Source organism: Cheilinus undulatus, linkage group 2 (genome assembly GCF_018320785.1).
Source record: "Cheilinus undulatus linkage group 2, ASM1832078v1, whole genome shotgun sequence".
Lineage (NCBI taxonomy): Eukaryota > Metazoa > Chordata > Actinopteri > Labriformes > Labridae > Cheilinus > Cheilinus undulatus.
The window spans coordinates 38,471,107-38,486,799 of NC_054866.1; the positions used below are offsets into that span (position 1 = coordinate 38,471,107).

Consider the following 15,693-nt stretch of genomic DNA (forward strand, 5'->3'; position numbering starts at 1 on the left):
TATAAAAAGTAGTCACCCCCCTTTTTATTGATTTTATAAATCAGTCATGGTTAGTATAATTTAATGTAAAAGTGAAAACTTACAGCCCCTGGAAAATAAATGCACCATCAACCATTTGTTCTGTCATGTTTTCCTGACAGCAGTCTGCTTGCATAGAGCAGGTTAAAGGTCTAATGTCTAACTCACCACAGCCTTGGGCACTTCTTAAAGAGAGAAACTCACTAATGGATATTCAGACAGAAGTATTCCCCTGGTGAAACTTGTCTCAAGAAAACACTGACTTTATTGCTTCTCTTTGCTCACTCATTAATACTTAATGTTGTCTTGCTCTTGAAACAGAGCACATTTAAATTTATCATTATATTTATTAACAGCTTAATATTGCTAATCATAAGCTCAGGAAATTAGAGATGGATTATCTGACCAAATAAAGCCTGAGGAGAAACTTGACTAATGAACAAATTGATTTTATGCAGCAGATGCATGCAAACACCTACCCACTCTTTCCTCCTCTCTGAAGGTTTTTTCTGTTCCTCAGATTGCACAAGCCACCTCCTCACGGACTTCTCAACAGCTGCCCGTGGAGCGATGAAAATCCCCTTTAATGTAGAAACGCTTGACCTTTATGTTGAAGTTTTCACTGTATGAGTCAAAGATCCATCAAGTCCTGCAGGAACGGAGCACAAAACAGACAGAGATGTTAATGCTCTGGCTTGGAGAAGAAGTTTTCTGAATTCTATGTGCTCAGAAGGTTTGCTATAAAATCATTTATTACAATATTTAACTGGATTTTACCAGTTTATAGTGGGCAGACTCTAACCCACTGTGTGGATAATTCAAAATTAAAGGCATACATATTGTGCTTTTTTACGGCAAAATTAAGAGGCTTAATCTATAAAACAAAAATAATTCTTTTAAACAGTTTTTAGCTCTTTAGTTATTGAATATGTGTTGCACTGATTCCAATTTGATTGGCCAATTACTATTTTAAATATTTCCTGGAGCATGCATAACACTAAGTTTCAAAGCTTTATCTCCTCTGCTAAAAAACACCCAACTTTTTAAGTAGATCTCAGAGTCTGCGACTGAGCAGCGTCTGTCCACACTGTCTACTTTGGTGCATCGATGACTGTATGCAGCATGAAAAAAACGTGCATGCATGCTTTTTGAATCAAAGCTGAGCAGGGCAGAAATCAGCCCTGTAAAAATGCAATGTTTGCATTGGCCGGCCGCTACAGTCTTGGCAGCAAATGAGAAATGCTAACATTGATATCAGTATTAGTAAGAAACAGTGACAGTAAGGTAAAATGTCACTTGTTTGTGAGGTTGGAGGATCAACTCAACTTTTATATATGTTATATATACTCCTCACCAAATTGAAGATGCGTGAAAAGATATTTGAGTTTGTGTTGAACCATTTCCCACCTTAAGGCTGATTTACAAGAAATGAGAAAGGGAAAGTTTCTTAGATTTAAAAGATTCTGTACACGAGAAAGATTGGAGGTGTGAAGGTAAGAGATCAGAGAAGAGGAAGGAACCATTATCAGTAAACACAGTTTCACACCTTTTTGATAACTAACTGTAAACTTACTTACCGACCGGATGTTTGTTTAGTGTGCTGAGTTAGACTGCTGATCATTTAAAAGGAAGAGTGAAATATTATTTAAAGTTTTTTAATCGTCTTTCATAAGAAAACACCAATCCTGGGGCTTGAACGAACAAATTGACAAATGAGTAAACAAATTAAAAGATGAATAAACAAGTGAATAAATAAATAAACGACCGACAAAGTAAATAAATAGATAAATAATCAAAGTGGGAAAAATAGCTGTCCAGTGACACAAAGTTAGCCATTTACACAAATTCGCCCTCAAGGCAATAGGATCAATGCTACTACATTCATTAAACTGATCTGAGAGTTGTGAGAGTCTGCAGGTGTCCTTTAGAGCAACAGTTCTCACCTGGTCTGGTCATGTGACCCACTGCCACCTCCCCTAATGTGAAATCGCTGGCCAAATTTCCAAAACTTTCAACACCTAAAATTAATTTTATAAAAAATGTTGTATTCTGGACCCTCGATAGAGCAAAACATACACCTGAACAAAGATATCAATGAAAACTTTGGGAAGACATGAATGCAAACATGTCATTCTGTTTCCCGTGATAATGTAGGCTAAGTTTTAGTTGTTTTTATGTTTCTGATAAATAAAGAAATTTCAAAAAACAGCTTTCTTGGTAGTATTTCTATCTGAGATAAACAGTCAAAATCCTAAGAAAACTAAATCTAATTTTACAAGCACAGAGCTGATATTCATTTGTTTCATTGACAGATGACTAGTAGTTAATTTGTAGCTTCCAAAAGGGTGAATTACTCCTTTGATTGTATCTTTAGCACTGCAGCATATACAGTATCTCCCCCCGTGTAGGCGCTACTGTAGATAAACAGCTGTCTCTACAGGATCTATAATCACCTCGATGCCTGCCTACACCCTCATAAAGATCTCGCAGTGAAACAGAATCAGAAAAAAGGTTCGGTAAGAGTCCTCCAGGACCAACAAGATGGAGATGATGGGCTGCAGAGTGTAGACATCCATTAGGTGGGTTGTTTTCTGAGAGACCCATCAGTCATCAGCCCTAAACAGCTTCTCATGTGTCTCTGCCAGGATGAACCCATTTACAGTTGAAATTAGGTACACCCAGAGTCACATGGGTCTAATAATACCTAGGGACCTCTGGTAATTTTTAATAATCTCACAGATTGTTTTTAATCCTGTGTGAATCGACCATGTCTGTAATTTGTGGTGTAAAGATTCCAGGGCAAATTACCTACCATAATTCAGCACACACAGAGGTCCACGGGTAATTCTAATCCCATAAGAATCAGCATCTCTGTAATTTAAAGTGGTAATTATGTTTTTATTATTTTTTTATTCTTTTTTTTCTTTTTTTTTTTTTGTTTGTTTGTTTGTTTATGGCCTTGCAGCTTTCTCTGCTCCTTTTTCCGATTAGAAAAAAATAGAAGAGGTTTGGCAAGACATTGTTAGCAAAGTTTTGACACATACAGGTTATAAATAGTGCCTCTCTTTCAGATAATATCAGCATGTGTAAAAATTCTCTTTTACTTAAATTATTTATTTAAATTCTCCAAATATGTGTGTGCACACCGCTGCTTTCTTCATATGCACAGCTCTTCTGCTCTTTCTGGTCTTAGTATTATGTAGCTGTACATGACATGCATAACACAATTCGTGATTTGAAATGTGTCTTCATTTGGCAATGAAGACATTAAGCAGCTTTTCTTTGATTTATGTGATAACAGAATTGATATCATGGGTTAAAAAGCTACTTCATGTTGCTTTGGTGAGGACTTTTCATTGTTTTTGTAATTATACAGTCAGAGAATCTCCTCTTACTCAAACAAAGCTACATATATTAGCAACATTTGAAAACAAAAGGAGTAAACCAAGCTTCAGAAAATGACTGCAGGTAAAGATGGCTGAGCAGTGACTGTGATGGATGTGCATGTGTTAATGAAACATGCCAAAGGCTGTACACTCTGTAATGTCCTGTTTACATCTGTTTGTTCAGGGAATATATGAACGTATTCACCTTCCCTTTATTGACATGTCTGTAAGCAAACTCATGGCATGTTCCCTTAAAAACTTCTCGTAAATGATGATCATGATCATCGTTTGCGGTCCACTGTCTCTGGACATCTCTTTGAACACTACAGTTTGAACACGCTCCTGTTTAAGGAGAGCCAGACACCTCATCATTCTCGGCCCCACAGCCTGCAGCGCTTTAAGAGGACAGTTTATAATAAGTGTCCTCTCTGCAGAGCTCCAGGTCTGCTCAGAGGACCATAAGAGGCAGGGTGGCATGCAGGAACAGGAGCAGGGCTGACGGTGGTAACCTGAAGGCGAGGACGGTGGCAGAGCATGTGATTCATGTCTGTTTGAAATGTTTCTCTCAACACTACATGATGGATAACGTGTGTTCTGAGCACAAGAGACTTTTGTCTTTGTGTTTGTGGGTGCTTTATTCCAGTAACCTGAGATTTAGTCTTATTTGTTCTTTTCTGGCCATTCTTTAAACAACAGATTGCTCACGACTGAGTCATAAACCAAGAAAGTTAACACCATTGTGATTGTCTGTTTCGTTGTTTTTGGAGCTTTCTGCTGATCAACAGTCTTTGAACTAATAACTGAGTAAAAGCCATGGATTTGGAGCAATTATAGCAGCTCTAAATAAATCCAATCTGTGTTTTTTATACAAATAAATAAGATTAAAGCATAATTACATTAAGGCACAATCTCACTTTGTTGTATTGAGACTATTTCATAGTCATGGTCTAAAGTTAAAGTTAGCAAGGTAACGGCTGATACAACTTTTAGAATAAGAAGTTGCAGAGGTAAGTTATGCTGTATTTTGTTGGAGTGTCACCTCTTGAATTGTTTTTTAAAGTCCTGTCCTTCCCAAACGCTTTGTACACTTGTGTTCAAAATAATAGCTGTGTGTTTTAAAAAAATGAGTAAAGCTCAAAATCATTATAGCTTTTATTTCCATACATGCAAATGCAATGGGAATGGGAACACTGAACATTCTATTCCAAATAACAACATGTAGAAAGATATATCACTTTTGTTATTACTTTAAAGAAAGTGAAGAAAAAGGAGCATTATACTGTTGAAAAAAATAACAGTGTTTGCATTTTTTATTTGCAAACTCAAATATTTCCCAGATGAATGGGAATTGTATCCATGCATTGGATAAATGAAACAATCTGCCCCACGTGTCAGGTTAAGATGTTTGATAAGTTTTGTGGGAATCCACCTGTCAGCCATTATGAGTGAATAATCAACCAGGAGTAGAGCTACTGATCTTAAAAAACGCTGTGCTGGTTGTGCACTGAGTTGTTGCAGAGGTTCAATCTAATTGTAAGAATGAGATTTCTACTTGAAAATCTTCAACCTAACAAACTTATTAAACAATAGTCACACAGATATAACAGTTCTGTAAGCTGGCATACACACATATTTATCAGTCCATTCTTGATCAAAGCTGGGATTTTCACACTCTTTGAGAGTGCAGTTTTCCTTGCTTGATGATAAAAACACAAGCCCTGTTTCCTGTGCCTGTTTTTCACCTGTCATGACAAGTGTTGGGGGTAACGCGTTACAAAGTAATCCATTAGAGTACTCAGATTACTTTTTTGTTGTAACAAATAAAGCAATGTGTTAGTTTTACAATTCAAGTAGTTACATATTCATAAAAGTAATCCATTATTGAAAGAAAAATCCCAAGTTTCCTCTCTCTTCTGTGGCTTCAGAAAGAGAGAAATTAAAAAAGGAAGCTCATTGAGACATCCGCTCTGTTTGCTTGTCTTTCTTCCTGTAGTCATTTGGCACGTGGCGCTGTACCATTCAGCGCGCATTGTTAGCTTGTTGAACCAGCGAGATGACAGAGAGGACAGCAGACCACTGTGGAATTATCCCCATTATGATGGATTTTTGGATAAAAGGGACAAGAACTAACCTTGCAAAGAAGATGGATTGCCCATTTCCTTGTTTCTCACTGGCAAATCCATCTTGCAAAGTTCCAGTCTGAACCATTTGGGCCTGGTTAGAAAGTGACAGGACCAATCAGCGACGAGGGGCAGTTCTTTCGGGCGCGGCGGAGTCATGACATAAGCAAGCAGCAACAAAAGGCCGGTACCGTTATGGCAGAAGACATTAGAGGGGATGCTGCTAAAGCGCCAGTTTTATCAGAACTTCACGACATTTCTTCGTTAGAGAAGAACAAAGAACAGCACTGAGCTGTTTTCTTTTCAAAAACTATAAAAGTCATGTACTGACATGTCTACAGCCACCATGGTGTGCGTTATGCAGTTCTATATGGAGTTTAGTCCTCGGGAACTGCGCACGCGCACCTCAGCAGTGGCGATGACGTCATGTGTTTTGTTGCTCTGATTAAACTGTAAAGATGTGACAGACAGAAAAAAAACAGACCAAAAATGAGTGTTTTTCCAGATGGATGTGTGAAACAAATCCATTTGGCTTGTCAGGGGAGACAAGAACAGCATCCTGGTGAAACGTAAGTTTAGCTCTGTGTGCTTTTATTGAATCAGCTGTGCAGCCGGCTGAAGTCAGGCCTGTAATGGCGAGTGATGAGGGCACTTTTGATGGAAAGGAGGATTAACACAACCCAGGTTGTGCGTTAAATGTCCATGCATGGGAGAATAATCTGTTGAAAAAATAACAAAACACACACCGGAGTAAGGGGTGGGTGTGGTTTAAGATAGTTGCAAGTGTATTAATGGTTTTGAGTATTTGGTACCATAGGTCAAATTCTGAAATGTTTTGTAGGTGTCTTGTGATCATGTTATAATCGGCTGCTCTGAAAGCAAACTCTGGCCTCCCAGTCTTCAGTTGTGACTGTATGATTATTATGTTAATCCTTAAGTTCTTTATGTAGTAAAACTGTGAGATCAGAGGAGCCAAACTTTATCCTCCATGACAACGGTTGTGCAATCCAAGAAACTTCTCACAACTTTAGATGAAGTAATTACTTCTGTAAAAGTTAAGACCATCTGGCTGCGTTTTGCCCAGCTTTGACCTGTAACCACTTCTGACACAACCAGGATGACAACCTTGTTCAGAGTTTAGAGATATTTTGCCGCTAAGCTCAGCATCTTTTAAGAACATGATAATTGCAGTTGTTCTGGGTTTGCCTCTTCTGTTTCCTCTCTCTCTCTCTCTCTCCCCCTCCCTCTCTGGTGGGTAAATCTGAACATCATTAACCTATGAGAGTGAGTAAATATCTGTGAGTTCAGCCTGTAAATGAGCACAGCATAGACATGCGTCTGGTCCCTCCATCATCCGGTTTGTCCTAGCTCTGCTCCTTCTCTCTTCTGCTGCTCTCGCTGTCTCCAGCTTATTAGTTTTCAGCCCAGGCCCTAGCAACAGGGAAACATTTACAGAAATGAACATTGTACTCAATCAGCACAAGGCATTGATTAGGTCATGGTTTGTTGGAAATCTCATAGAGGAAATGGAGAATTGTTGATAGAGATAAAGAACAAGGTGACAAAGATACTCTTTGAGCCAGCTGCTGCTTCTCCCTGTGTGATAAACTAGCGGCCAGCTGCTTCTGTCTGCAGTCTGTCATACCTTTAAGGTTAAACAAAGGAAACCTGTGGTTTGGTAATGTAGTATTGTCTTCATCTGTATTCAGGACACTTTGTACTTTTGAAATAAATGCATGCTCATACAGAGCCAGTAGTTTTTTTCTGTGTGAGGATGATGACATTTTGGAAAGCTTATCATAACAAGATGGACCGCAGTCGGTACTGACAACAAACTAAACACGTCACACATTCTCATCTGGTTTTAACACCAAAGGGCCGACAAGTTCGTCGTCTTCTGATCTCAGAGAAATGGATCTGGTTCAAGTTGGCTCCATCCAGCACACAAAATGTTTAATCTCATGGAGTGACATTTCTAACAAAACATGCCAGGAAATTAGTTTCCATTTTGATATTTTTTAGTGAATAAATCAGTTCTTTCACAGGTATTTTAATTTGTTTCTAGACTTATTATTTCTATATTGTTACAATCGATGCCACCCTTGTAGTGGGACATTTTTAACCACACGTCCAAGACGCCGCATGACCACGACTCGAAAGTCTTTTCATCGTAGTCTAGTTTGACACCCGGACCTGACATCAACTATGTGAATCCTGATGCCTTCCAGCAGGAGAGCATTTACTGGTATCTATGCATCATCATTTACCAGAGTGACATTAAACAAGTCCTCACTCTCTCTCCCTCCAGAGATTTATGTGTACATACAGTGATCTTCTTGGCATGTTATCACATTCATACCTCAAGTTCTATTTGAAGAAGAGCCAGTCCATACAGTCCTCCTCTTGATACATCAGAAGGAGTCCATAATTGCGTCTTGTCTGTTTTTTCTTCTTGCCAGAGTAAAGGACCACTTGTGTCACACAGTGCGCTTTTGTTGTAGCTATAATTCTCTGTCTTTGGCCCCACCAAAAGACCTGTGAACTCACCAGAGGTGGAAGAAGTACACAACTGTTTACTCAAGCTAAAGTACATTGGCTAAAAATTAATTGAGTAAAATCACAGATCTATAAATCTACACAAGTAAAAGTCAGAAGTATGTAATTTAAAGTTTACTTCAAGTACTGAGTAGTTACTGAGGAATTGTACAGTAAAGTATGACTAACCATATTGGCAACAACAACAAGGGAATAGATCTCCAACCAGGTCGCCCAGGTAGAGTCACACTTTTATATTAAAGTTAAATACACAGAAAAATCAACAGTGTTATTTAAAATGATTGAGAGCTCATTTTAGCACTGTACCATCTTTATTGGTTCACAGCACATACAGTTAAATGACACTTTTGAAAGTGTGAGATATTTTACAATATGACAGAGCAGCAGTAACACTCAAAAATCTGTCTCCAGGCAAAAACAAAGCAGAGAGTCACCTCATAATAACACAATACCAATGAAGAATACGTACTAGGGATCCTGTGGAAACACTCAAAGTCACATGCAGGATCTCAGTGAATAACTTCACTCATGGTGCAAATGCCCACATATCCCCCAGGTTTGTAGTAGTAGATGGTTTGGGCAGAGCTTAGGTCAGTTTACTCTTTAGAGAGTTGAACTAACACAGGTCAAAAAAACAAAAAAAAACTGATGACTGTTTCACTCAGAGTGGAGTTAACATTACACTTTAGAATTTAAAATCAACTCAGAAATGTTTAACCATGAGCTATCAACAGTTTTTGCTGTGTACAGCAGCTGTTTTTGGATGTGATGTGGAATCATTCTCTGCTACTTTGTCGTCAACAGAGATGAAAAAGTACCAGAGTACAATACTCAAGCAAAATTACAGTTACTCCAGGTAAAACATACTGAAGTAGAAGTGAAAGTACAGATTTCAAAATGTACTCAAAAAGTACAAGTAAATGTAATTAGTTACTTTCTACTCCTGGGACTTGCACACAGTCGCTCTAATCATGAACCCACTGCAGCGTAGTTTGCATTCTTCTGATACATGTTTGTGAATCTATGGGAAGAACTATTGATTATTATCAAAATTATCATTGATTCAAGGTGTTTCTGTAGTTATTACAGCTCCTGTGAGTGTTTTTAGTTAGTGTTGTTTGTCAAGATTTGGACCCTACCTGATCAACAGTATTACTAAATCCTTATACACAGAGGTTTGTATCAGAAATAAGTGTTCTGAGGGTTTGCTTTTTCTTTAATTGAATAAGAACAAAGCTTGCTTAGAGTTATTTTTTATTTGTGTTTTTTTTTCTTTTAAAGCAGGAAAAAAAATCACTGAAAATTGTGAAATTGGTTTGGTGTAAAAAAGATACCGATTTTATTTTTGGGCTTTCTCACTCAGCCCGGGCAACAAAAATAACAGAAATAATCATGCTTCTCCCTGATAGTCTAGTTTAGTTTACTTCTATAGTTCCTATTGAGCCATGAGTATTACTTTCAGTCTTTTCTGAAAGAGCAGTAAAAAAAAAAAACAAACAAAAAAATTCCTCCCAGGAGCTTCAATTAAACTGAACTTGTAGATCCACATAACTTTTGACAGCTTGTCCTGACTGCTTGTAATTAGTGAGAACATACGCCCAAAACACAGAAGAAAACCTGCTCTGAAACAGACAACACCTACACACCCACAATGCAAATTTCTCAAAGCCATAGTCTGTCTGGAATTCAAATTCTATTATATGAAGTTCCTAACATATGAGCTTACAAAACAAATTCTGATTACAGTAAGAAATAATAGAACATTGTCAAAGCTGTAATAAAACAATACAGGAGGCTATGTGACAGTTTTTAGAGTTAAAGACAGCAGATCTGCAGAAGAGTTAAAACAACAATATAAAGTATCCTTCAGGGTGTTTTGTGTGAACTAGGTCACTCATGTCTGACCAAACCTGCTCTTAAGTATGTAAATGTTAAAACCCTGCATCTTTAGTGTGCAGCAGCAACAGAACTGACCAACAGTCCAGCTCAATCAGCATTTCAGCCTGTCTAACCTCTGCTGTCTCTCCCTGTAGATCGCTGGCTTCATCAACGCCATTCATCCATTCTGTGGAGACACGGAGAACCTGACCGCCTTCCGCTTCTACGCCCTCAACCCCATCGTGGACCCCTGGGTATTCATCATCTGCCGCAAGTCCGTGTTTCGCCACCTTCGCTCACTGCTCAGCTGTCACTTAGGCAGACGAGCGGTGAAGACGACGGCACACTGTGCCCTGTCTTTACCTCTCGACCATCACATACGGGCCAATCCTCCTGATGTGACACTTCCTCAGACCAACATATACCCCAGTGTAGCCCTGTGACCCACAGAAGCCCTCTGCTCCACAGGGTGAGCAGAGGCCTGGAGGCTTTAACGTCTGATCATTCAGTGAAAACAGTTTTGAATGAAACATTTGGGTACATGTTTCATCTGAAGCCATAAAGACTGGGATGAAGAAGACAGAAATCTTAGGTTTGTGGCTGTTAAAGTTTCACTTTGAACTAACTTTGAAAAAAATGATTGCACTGAAGGTCTTAAACTTCAAATGAATGATGGACGCTGTTTCAGATTGTGCTGTAAACTAAACAGCATTATGAAATTCATCAAAACGTATCCTGTCATGGGTAATATACTGCAAATTGACAATGTATGCACTCAATTTACCTCTGTGGGTAAACTATATGCATGAATGTATTCTCACAATTTTCTTTTTGCTCTGTCCTTAACAAAGGTCGTAGTTCAGAATATTATTATTGTATATAATTATAAAACAATGTTATGTAATTATAAGTATAATTTATCAGCTACGCTTGAGCAGGATCTATAAGAGAGGCATATTTTATTTAAGTTAGACGATTTGAATAACAGAATTCAAACCTTTAAGTTTCCCAGATAAGATTTTCTGTATTACAGGTCAAATAACAGAAATAGCAACCTAATATCTAGAACACCTTATTGCTTATACCACCAAACGAAGAATCATTAGCAAATGCTAAACGTTATTGTCAGCACGCAAACATATTCACAGTGAGAATGCAAAGTGGCTCACATGCTGTTGATCTAAACTTTTTATCTGCACTAAAATTGTTATTAAAAAAAGCAAGGACCACCAAATGAAGCTGAGGCTTAGGGTAATGTTGCATAGTTTTTGTCATACACCAAAGCACCGAATAATATAAAAATGTGACCGTTTAATAGCTTTAAAGGAGAAGTTAAAAAGTATAAAGTAATTTTTGTTTATTCTCTTTGTGCCATAGGAAACTGAACAAAATATAACAACAACTAACCCCTAATTTCCACTGACTTCAAGAACCATGCAGTCTCCATTTACAAACATTTATGACACAAAATGGGTCGTTCTGAAGAGCTCAGTGATTTCAAGTGTGGTACTGTGATGGATGCCACCTTTGCAATAAGACTGTTGTGAAATTTCATCCCTGCTCTATATTACAGTCAGCTGTAAATTATGTTATTAGAAAGTGGAAGCATTTAGGAACAACAGCAGCTCAGCCACAAAGCGAAAGGCCACCTGGAATCACAGAGTGGGGTCAACAACTGCTGAGGTGCATGGTGCATAAGCCTCCAGCACTCTGCTGATTCCATAGCCCAAGAGCTGTGAACTTCCACTGGCATTACTGTAACTGCAAAAACGGTGTGATGGGAGCTCCATGGAATGGGTTTCCATGGCTGAGAAGCCTCACATTACCAAGTTCAATGCCAATTATCCTATGGAATGGTGTAAAGCACATCGAAACTGGACTGTGGAGCAGTGGAAACGTGTCCTGTGGAGTGTGAATCACACTTCACTGTTTGGCAGTCTGGGTTTGGCGGATGCAGGGAGAACATTCCCTGCCTGACTGTATTGTGCCAACTATTAAGCTTAGTAGAGGAGGAATTATGGTATGGGGCTGTTTTTCAGGGTTTGGTCTAGACCTCTTATCTCCAGTGAATGCCAATCTTAATGCTTCAGCAGACCGAGGCATTTTGGACAATGCTATGCTTCCAACTTTGTGGCAGTTGGGGAAGGCCCTTTTCTATTCTAACATGACTGTACCCCAGTGCACAAACAAGGACTATAAAGACATGGTTTAATGATTTCTTTATGGAAGACCTTGCTGGCCCACACAGAGCCCTGACCTAAACTCCTGACCTAAACTCCAGCGAGCTTAGGATAAACTGGAACAAAGATTGTGAGCAACAAATTCCCACAAAAACACCCACAATCTTCTGGAAAGCCTTCCAAGAGGAGTGGAGGCTGTTAAAGCTGCAAAAGCCGGACCAACTCCATATTAGCCTACATGTATTTGTATTTGTATTTGCAATGTCATTACAGTCCCTGACACTTTACATGGTCAGGTTTCTGAATACTTTTGTCCATATAGTGTACATGCCAGGTCTTTGGCCACTACCATAATGCATCAGTCCATGTAAAGCAGATCCAACCAAACAGGAGGAAGAACAAACGAAGTGTCCAGTCAACTTCACAATGTGAAGACTTACGACTGTATATCTCATCACTACTTCAACATCACGTCTCCTCCTGTGGAAAAAGCCACAAGTCATCATTCAATCAGAGGATCACGGGCTGTGTCCACTTCTTACACATTGTCTGTGTTTTTTAGCCATTTAATTAACATGCAAACATCATGGATATTGTGACCTTTTTTAGTGGTTTTGTATGAGTCAGGAGACTCAAGCTTCTTGGAAATCTGAATGTCTGCAACAGATTTCATGGCCATCAATTTAACAGCTGTTGAAATAAATCAGTCCAGACTCTGCTGTCGCAAAAGCAAAAAGATCATTCTTTGAAGACGCTCAAAAAAAGGGTGAAACAAATAAACACACAAGTTGAACCTGGATGAGCTCATGTGGGACTTTTGAGCCTGAGTTTGCTCCAGCTGTGTTACTTTTTGATCTTTGAATCTTTTTTTTTGCTACTGCAAGTACTTTTGAGACTCTTAAGGCTTGTTTCCTTTACTGTGATTCACCAAATGTTCCAGTTTTATTCCTGCACCTGTAAGAGATACAACCAGTACTCTGAATCTTGGGCAAGAACACTGTTAAAAATGCCACATTTTCAGTAAATTTTAAAAAAGAAGTGGTTATGAAAAAGGTCCCATCTTATCTCTTAATTCTTTGCACTGCATGAAACATTTGATTTCATCCCTCCTTTACCTTATCACTGATTTCTAAGCTACCTGATAACCTGTGAATGTTTTTAAGTCTTGTATTTCAAAAATGCTGCAAAAAGCACCGTGAGAATGTCTTTTGTTTGTATTTTGATGCTGTAGCTGCATTAAATGTGGTGTATTTATGGCTTTTGCACTGTGCTATGATGGTGTGTATCCTAACAGTTGAATTGCTTTGGTTCATTCAGTGGAGTACAAAAATATTCTGGTAACAGATGTGGTGTTCAAGCACATTCACGTTTTTGCTTTAAAGTCTGAAAAGTCTTAGTCATGCATGACCCTAGGTGAGTCAGTGAGATACGTTCCCACTCGCATATGGTCTTTGAGGGTATAAATGTGAGTTGTATAGTGTAAAAAATTATTCTTTATATGGTGCACATTTTGTTCATGTGGAATAAAGTATTGATAAAAGAAAAAAGGCTGAGCTGACGCCTATGTCTGTTCACAGAGAAACAGATTTGTTTAGGGACTGTGATATTTAACAGTCCTACCTGTTAAAACATACCGTTCTCGACGTAGTTTGTGAGCGTCAGGAGACTTCGCTGTGCGATTACAGTTCATGAAAAAGAAGCAATGACAAGATAAACAGAAGATCATCATGTTTAAGTTGAGAATGTGATTTGTTTTGATTGTCTGAATGCTAACGTAGGTCTCGACAGTATAAACTTACGTCATTGTGTAGTGTCTAAGGAATGTTAATAAACTGACAACTACACACCAAAAATATGATTGTGGAGATTATTGCAGCACATCAACTAGGGCTTTCACCAATAATGAATTAATTGTGATGTGATTAATGTCCATAATTCTGCATGTATATATATTTAATAGCTTGATTTCACTTTCAGCACACTGCAACATCTGCAACAAGGACAACACCACTCCTTAATGCCAAGTCAAGTCATCTGCACCTTGTGATATTAAACATTTCATTTTTTACCATTCCCTTGTTTCCTTTTCAATCCATAACAAGTTCATTTTTTCATGAGTTCATGTAATAATCTTCAGTCTACCTTAAATTGCATATTTTCAAAAAATAAATAAATAAATAAATAAAAATTAAAACAGGTCTGAATCCAAACAGGTGAAAAAATACTTTTAAGGCAGTACAAAAATGAAAGTTTAAAATGCAATAGTGGCATTTCAAAATGAGACCCCAAAAAGGGGGATGGGAATTAATCTCAGTTAACCACAGACCTACTGAGATTGTGTTTTAAAAACTGTTTGATACCCCTATAAGAAATCTGAAGATGCACGACAAGAGATGAGCACACAGATGTTTTGGTTCGGATGTCTGGCTGAGAAAAGAGACAGCCAAAATTTATTTGTTGGGAATATAATTCCTTCAATTACCCATAGTGTCAGTTTTGAGTAAGCCAGCCCAGTTATATAAAAGTATGTCAAAAGAGGCTCTTCTGAAGTAGAATTTATTAGAAGCGCTGCGTTTCAGAGTAATAAAAGCTGAAGTGCTTGCAGAAAAGCACTTGAAAGTTGATTTGTGTGAAGACAGCAATGTTTCAAAACATTTTTTTTCTGCTGAGGTTTCCTTTCAAAATCAGAAAAATCTCAAGTTACCCTAATCAAAAAGTGCTGATGATCATCCAATCTCCACATACCTGCTCAGCAATTTGTCCAGTAGTAGAATTAGCTAGATAAATCTCAAAGGCAATCTCTTAAGACAATCAAAATGCCTAAGCCTTTAGAAAAGAAAACTTAGTAAGCAGGTCTCACTGGAAGATTTTAAGAGGAGGTTGGTTGACTTGGAGGCAGTCACATCTGGCTGCAGATGTTTTGAATGAAATATTTGATTGTAGTTGCTCTTAAATACTTGCTTTTTCTTTCAGTGTATTAAGGTGGTGTTAGACATTTTATATATATATCTGCTCCTTGTTTGTTTGTAGCTTTGTAATTTGACTGTGATGTCACCTGTCTTGACAAGGATACTCTGGAAAAGAGATTTTTAATTTCAAGTTTTTCTCCTGGTTAAATATAAAAAATAAATAAAAACAAACATGCTTTGACATGCTTTTGGCACACCTGCCAAACTGGGGAAAATAAAACAAAATTCTTGCACAGTGTGTAATGCTGTGGGTGCATTCACTTCTGACCCTGATGCTGGCATGATATGAGGAGAAGAGCATGAGACAATTTGGATTATTTGGGCTGGGATAGCTAATAATCTGCATATTTATAGGCATTCTTGGATGAATTTAAACTACTGTGAAGGCCCCTGATGTCTTAAGGTACATGGGACTTCTAACAATTACAGTAAAATCAAAATCTGGGCAATGACAGCAAGAAGAGAAAAACTCATCTGTATCAGTATGCCTTCATAGAATATTGATTTACTTATTTAACAAAAAGTCTAAAATTACTGTGGGAGGTTGAGGATTAATGATGGTCCTACAGCACCACCTAGTGGTCAA

The 15,693-nt window shown here is 38.1% G+C and overlaps 1 protein-coding gene across 1 annotated transcript in view; it reads left to right on the forward strand.

The window, feature by feature from the left end:
- The window catches only part of ptgir (prostaglandin I2 receptor), a 45,423-nt gene extending 31,223 nt beyond the window's left edge, over positions 1-14,200 (forward strand). Inside the window, exon 3 of the mRNA XM_041811750.1 lies at positions 10,114-14,200. Coding sequence (XP_041667684.1) covers positions 10,114-10,401 — 288 coding nt within the window. The 3' untranslated portion in view covers positions 10,402-14,200. The remainder of the gene's footprint in view (positions 1-10,113) is intronic.
- Positions 14,201-15,693: the final 1,493 nt, after the last annotated feature.